Source organism: Amphiura filiformis, chromosome 9, assembly GCF_039555335.1.
Source record: "Amphiura filiformis chromosome 9, Afil_fr2py, whole genome shotgun sequence".
Classification (NCBI taxonomy): Eukaryota; Metazoa; Echinodermata; class Ophiuroidea; order Amphilepidida; family Amphiuridae; genus Amphiura; species Amphiura filiformis.
In genome coordinates, this window is record NC_092636.1 from 8,688,289 (window position 1) to 8,695,459 (window position 7,171).

A 7,171-nucleotide genomic window follows, 5' to 3' on the forward strand; every position below is an offset into this window, starting at 1 on the left:
AGCTGTTTTTGTGACTTTTGCATCTTAAAACTAGGTGTGACTTCAATAAATTTTTGCTTGTTGGTTTTAGGAACTAACTCGGTTCCCGCCAACATAGACTCCTTCTGCCTCCAACAAAAATTCCACCTACGCCACTGTTCTTGCCCTCAATCGAAGTGAGAGCAGAGAGTATCTCTCATGATCTTTACAATCCAGATGTACATAGAACAATAACATAGCATAAAAATGCAAAGTAATAAATCTAAACCAATTCTAATTAACATTAATTTTTATTTATTATTTTTCAAACTTTCCAGAATTTGATTGTTAATTAGCCACCAATACCAACCGCTGATTCAACAGAATCATGAACGAAGTAACAAAGAATACACAGACTTTCCTAGAAACATTGCAGCTTGCAGCAGGTCAGGATGTCAAAGAGTGGAATGTTGAGATTCTGGAGAGGGCCTTTGGTTGGGCTGTTTACTGTCAAGAGGTAAGGGGTATATGTGGCACGATCTGGTTCATGGGTGCCAAAGGCGGCAAATTTGAAATTAAGATTAGGCAAAATATGGAGTAAAAAATCATTAAAATACATAAGAAAATACTCATCACAAAACTTCAGAACTTCAGAACTAAGTATACTAGACCTTTGGTGTTTTCAATATATGATAGTCTAATGTTTGTATCAGGTAATAATTATAGAAATTCAATTCTTCAAAAATGCCTCCTTTGGCCCCCATGGAACAGATCATGTCACATATTATATGGTCATATGTTGCAAATTGGTACATCAACTAAGGTGGAATAGTTACAAATATTTTTAATTTTTGTGTTCAGACATCAATCTCAGTTGAAAGTACTATTAAACCTGAAGTAAGGTATCATTTTATTGCTAATACTGTCTTATTTTAAATTTTAAAAAACCCCAGTTCATTTGGATGACAAATAAATAAGTTGGACCTTTAATTGACCAAGTATTCAAGGGCGGTCTCGGTGGGGGGGGCATAGAGTTTACACACAAATTGGTCAAAATGATGCCTTTTCTGTATAACTAAGCCTTTCAGCAATTTCGAAAATCTCAGACTGTGCATGAACTGTGCATTAACATTCTGGTCCATTTGAGAGATGTAAGCGAATCTCCACTATTAAAGATGCATGTGATGAAATGCGCCCGAATGGGACCCCCTCATGATTTTTCTTTCCTGTATTCATCTAGCAGTTTCAAGCTAGTTCATCAATACTTCCTTGTCTTATGCAAGTGCACAGAAGACAACAAGACCCAAAAATATGAAAAACACAAGTAGGAAGTGTTTCTTACAAGTTCACCCGCATTGAAACACTGTAGCGAGTCCTCAATGTTTATCTCCCAAGTAAGGAATTTTGCATGTGCGCAACCAGATTTGTGAAAGGGCTTCATTAGATTGAATGTATGATTTTATTTCCTTACATTACTGTAAAGGTTCACAGGAAACTCAAGGATAAACCACAGTTTGTAGAGAAACTGAATAGAAGTCTTGTGATCATCCGGAGTCTGCCAAACGCGGCTCTTAGTCTTTCTGAATTCTGTTTTGATCACCTTGCCAAATCACAGCGATTACTACTGAAGGTAAGTGAATTAACTTGTGGCCCTTGAACATGTTTAAAACAAAGCTGCCACAAGGTTACATAGGAGGTTTTGCTTTAAACATGTTCAGGGGCCAATGACACAGGTTTCCCAACAATGACTTGCTCATGCAGGAAATTCTGATTGGGCTATTCCAGTTGAAATCCATACACCCCATATGGAAAACATGACCTTAATCTCCCACACAGGGCATGTAGATTTCAATGACTCATTTAGGTAACTGCTGTATAAGGTATTTTGCTGATCGAGATCAATGGGCAAATGTGATGCATGCTGGGAATGAAAAGGGCTCAAAAGCTATAAAATTTATCACCAGAGATTGCAAATTTGAGTCCTTTTCCTTCCCAGCATGCATCACTTTTGCCTATTGATCGCTATCAGCAATATACCAACTGGAATAGCCCATATTATCATTTGGCTTTGTTGAAATCTTTTGTAATGAATAACAAACAGATTGTGTTATTCCTATTGTTAAGTTTTAGACTTGCTCGCTAGACAGGGCAAATTAATTATCATACCACTAAAGGAAGAACACCGCTAACCGGGTATATTTTGGTATCTAGTCAGTGAGTGCGTATTTATACTTTATATCTAGTCAGTGAGAGCGTAATGCGCAAGCACGATTCGCGTATATGTCGAGGTACACATATAAAGGCAGTTCGCATACATGTAAACCGGGCATGTAAAATGCATGCGATACGTAATAAGCAGAACAGTCATCTAATTTTTGTAATATAATATGTTTTTCCTATTTTGCAACAATTAAAATGTTTAAAAACTTAATTATTTTAATATTTAGAATGACTTATAGGGGTATGCTAAATTCGTTATTAGGTTCAGCGCCGGTATGGTACAAGAAATTATCGTGCGCTCAGTGTCTTACTAGGTTCAGCCTTCGGCTTCGCCCAGTATGACACTTCATGTACGATAATTTCCTGTACCATAACCTCCTCTTAAACTAATAGTATTCGGAATGCATGAAACATCCCAATCACAAAAACGGAGATATGTATATGTCTAGGGTAGTATAGTATTCAATTATTAACTGTCTACGAGCCAGAACGGCAAGTGGACTGGAACAATACATCTTTCATCAATTGATTATATTTAAACATTGACACACATTTAAGACAGATAATATTTGTTTTTATCACTCATACTGAAATTCAATAACATTTGGAGAATATTTCATAATTTACAATACAGCACTAATTTGTGCTGTGGCTTTTTAATTTAATCAAAATTTACACGTAACTTAATCAGTGAGTCTATGACATGTGCAAATCGTGCTGAGGAACAGTCTCTTCACTGCAAGTACACCACACGCATGCTGTGTCGACAGGGCCGTAATACTCGTATTTAATCCCTGTACAAAAAGTGAAGTCACTTCACAGCAGTTTAATTGACACATCGGTAGTTTGAGTGACCAGCGAGTTTGGTACCGTAGTAAAGTTTTAGCCCAAATTTATGTGTATACGACAACAACGTGCATACTACTTCAATAGTGGAGCAGACTTATTATCCCGTAATTTTGATTGACAGTTGCTGGGAAGTTTGGTACCTTAAATTTTTCCAAGATGGCGTACATCGACTGCCAATTATTCGGACCCTTTCTGGCAAAAATAATGATTATTTAGCCAAAATTGACATAGGGGTATCGGTTTGAATATTTTCCTAGCATATTGAGCTAACTCCTCAGCTACTTGGTTTTTCACAATATGATAGAAATGGAAAAAACGACCAATTGTTTGTCGTTTTTAGCCATTTAATTTTTTTGATGATGACATAAACATGCATCACCTCTAACACATCAATCTCTTACACAAGTCATACCACATCAGGCTTGATTCTGCATATGAGTTTGTGGCTGACGCAAATGTGTGGCTTATCATATAGTATATTATTACTCAAGAATCCTTGGTGTTGACCCATGGCAGTTATGCTAGTGCCCCATGTCATTAAGCCTCCGTTTTTTTAGACACTGCTGAACCAGCAATCAGAAAAACACAAAGACCTCAACAACAAAAAGCAATCGCCGCTGGAGGCAAGACTTTTCAAAGGGCGATCAGTTTCTTTGTAACTAATAATCAAACCCCAAATGTTGACTTTGGGCATGCATTTTAGAGTGTGTGGAAAAAGAGACTTAAAGATCCTTGACCCAATTGACAGTCTCAACCACTCACTTTACCGCACTGTTGATGATAATGGGATTTTGGTATCATATAATAGATCCTAGTTTTCCCATTACCATCCAGAAATTTGATGTTACAAAACGATGTATTTTTGAAGAAATCATGAAAACAACATGTCAATTTGTGGTAACACACAAGCAAAGATTACCACATCCATTTGCATTGGGGTAGGTCCAGGAATTTCACCTTGATAAAATTGGGTCATGCACGAAAATTCTGTTACTAGTTAGTAGCAGCTTGCTGAATCTGATACTGCTTTATCATGTTGGCATTATTCCTGTTAAGTGCACGTTTTCTATAACATGTAATAAGGGAACTGTATTATATATGTATATCGACAAAAAAATCACTTGGTTTCTTCTCAAGATAAAACTGTTAAATGAAGTTTAATATGGCATACCTTCACAGATTTCACTGTTTACAATCCTGCAATCCAATTTGACATTGTACGCAAGTTTGAAGAAAATCTATATCCTAAACCAATAGGGTAGGTGACCCCCTTTAAGAACAAGGGTGTCTTTTACAGCTTCATGTTGTGTTTCAACTTGTAATATCATGTACTTTAATTGTGCTTGTGTGCATGCAATGCATGATTCTTCTTTCCCCTGTATATTGATATATTAAGAATAATGATTAAGCATCATTAGTTTGTAATGTTTGAATGTTACTACGTGCCAGTGTATGATGCGTAAGCCTCTTCCCTTTTTGTATGATTATATTAGGCTGGTGGGTACGCATTAAAAATTGATTTGTACACTGGTGTGCTATGTGTTGTTTGTACTATTTACCCTGACTGCTTATATCCATAAGTACCAGACTTGAGTCCTGTTTATCAGGGACAGTCTGTGTAGCTCAGTGGTTAGAGCACTTGCCCTGCAAACGAGAGGTCTGGGGTTCAAATCCCCACACAGGCAGGTATGTCCGGAGTTTTTACTCTGGTTTATCTGCCTGTGCATGTTATGTTTTCACTTATAATTTAATGTATAATCGTGCTATTGTGCAATGCATGATTCTTTTTCCCCCGTACATATCTAATACACTGATCACTTTGTCAATTAACTAGATTAATCATGGTATACCAAGCATTAAAACTCCAATAATAACAATGTGAAATGTTATCCAGATAAGTGTAATCAATTCTACCACGGGATCCGGTCCAGGCGCCGAGGAGACTTAATTTGTTTTGGCCATTATATGGCCTGATAGAGTCAAAATATTTATATTATAAGCATAAACCTCCAATTTCAGTGTGAAATATTGTCCAGCTAATCTGTCTCAATTCCACCCTGGGATCCGGTCTGTGAGTCCGGGGGAAGGGACTCCTTATTCATCGGCGGGAAGAAACATGTTTAGGGCAAAGATACCTGATGAAAGAGGTGTTTAAAAAAAGTGAACTGGGCTTAGAACAAAAAACTTATACAAGGGAGGAGCAGGTAACTGATTGAAAATTTATGTTTCTGAAGTGAAGATTTAGAAATTCATGACTATGACTAATGTGTAATGTATTTCTTTACAATATACATTTGGACACCAGAATAATTTTGCCACCCCAATTCTTGATGGCCACCCCATTATTTTTGACCTTGCTACTGAATTAAACAAGAACTTTGTACAAAATCAGTCATGTATCAATCATCAAGTAGTACATCTGTTATAAAATTGCGACTTTAGAGGGATACATTTTAGGTAGGAGTGTGTGGAAAAAGAGACTTTTCCTCCTCAAAAAGAATGAGGGTGTCTTAAGAGCTTCAAGGAAGATAGTGCAACAATAAGGTTACAAACTGCTGCTTTTGACCACTAGAAATATACATTGTCAATATCAGGGAGTATCCCCTCTGCCCAAAGTTCCAACTTCTATGGCTATAAATCATATAACTGACAAGCATGATAAGCGAGGGTGTATGGTGTCAGAAATCCAGGGTATGATTTGCGTCAGACTGGAGGTGGTGCCATATAGCATCCGGTATCAGATGCCCTATAAATACCAGCCCCTGCAAGCGGTGTGATCAGTTGCAGCTCGTCTTCTTGAACACAAACCACCTGTTTTGTACTTGCCACACCTGTTAGTTCAACTCAGCAGAGCCGTTATATGTTAAACTTCAGTCTTTTCTCTGAGATTTCTGGATTTGGATCGGTGCCTTTGTTTAAGCAGATACCTGCATAACAAAGGTTGTGACTTCAAAACCAAGGCTATGTGCAGAGCCAAAAAGAGTTTCCAAAAATATCCACTGAATCATTGTTTTCTTGTAGGATCCTGTTCACCAATCATCATACAACTTGGTAAGTACATGCACATTCTTTACTATTTCTATGATTTAAATGTACTGTCAGTGATCCCAGCAAAAGCGTAAAAATGTTTGAATTTGTTAAGAATAGCTTAAAATGGGTATTTTGTGATCCATGGCCTCATCCCCCAAACTTACTCCAAAAAAGTTGAGATTTTAACACTATCAGAAACCTGGGACTACATTTTGCATCATGATTGTGTGCACAGGCTTTTATGCAGATTCAGTCGTATGGCAAAGATATCATCCCATTTGTATATTTGGGCTGGTAATTTGAAGTAGCTTTTTTGTGGATAACTATCGAGCCATACCCTAAAAGGTGATGCTAAAATCACAAAATACCCCTTTAAATGTGAACGATAAGCCTGTAAAATGGAAGAATATAAACATTTGTGCTGTGAAAAAATCAAGGTCTATTTAAAGCCATAATGTAAAATCTTTTTAAATGAATTTGGTTATTTTTTTCACATGTTTATACATGTCCCAGCTCACACTTATTGGCTAAAGTTGTTGTGTTTGTAGGACAATTGAGCAATTTTTAATGATATAGTGAGTGGGTTCTTCTTTCAGTTTACCTCGTTATTTCAGCTTATATGACCAGAAAACCTTCCTAACAGTTGTCACTATTACAAATGTTTGTCATAATTTTGGCAAAAAATAACAGAATTCAAATGTGATCAAAATCATATAATATGGCTTTAATTATGTCACTGAGTGCTGATAGATATGAACAATCTGGTAAAATCCATAGAATTGGAATCTATTACTTATGCGGCCCATAGATGATCAATTTGATTTATCTATATCAAAGATCCTAAATACAAGATTATCTACCATTGTGCATATGAACATTAATAGTGATTTTATTAGATCTCTTCAATATTTTGTATTCAGTCCAGCATCTAGGGTCCCCAATATTGACCAATCAAATTGAATGTGTATGGGCCGCATTATATGAGATGTTAAAACATTACAAAATTTTAATATTTTGTGCAATCATAGACCATTTAAGGTCTATGGTGCAATCAACATCCATCACTATGTGATCATAGACCATTTAAAACATTAAAACATGTTTTAAATGGTCT

At 36.5% G+C, this 7,171-nt stretch overlaps 1 protein-coding gene and 1 non-coding gene across 2 annotated transcripts in view; both read left to right on the forward strand.

The window, feature by feature from the left end:
* The first annotated feature begins 301 nt into the window (after positions 1 to 301).
* LOC140160586 (uncharacterized) overlaps positions 302 to 7,171 on the forward strand; it is a 98,187-nt gene continuing 91,317 nt past the window's right edge. Inside the window, exons 1-2 of the mRNA XM_072183827.1 lie at positions 302 to 475; positions 1,442 to 1,588. Coding sequence (XP_072039928.1) covers positions 347 to 475; positions 1,442 to 1,588 — 276 coding nt within the window. The 5' untranslated portion in view covers positions 302 to 346. The remainder of the gene's footprint in view (positions 476 to 1,441; positions 1,589 to 7,171) is intronic.
* Trnaa-ugc (transfer RNA alanine (anticodon UGC)) lies at positions 4,640 to 4,712 on the forward strand. The gene has a single exon. It is a non-coding gene; the product is annotated as a tRNA-Ala (tRNA).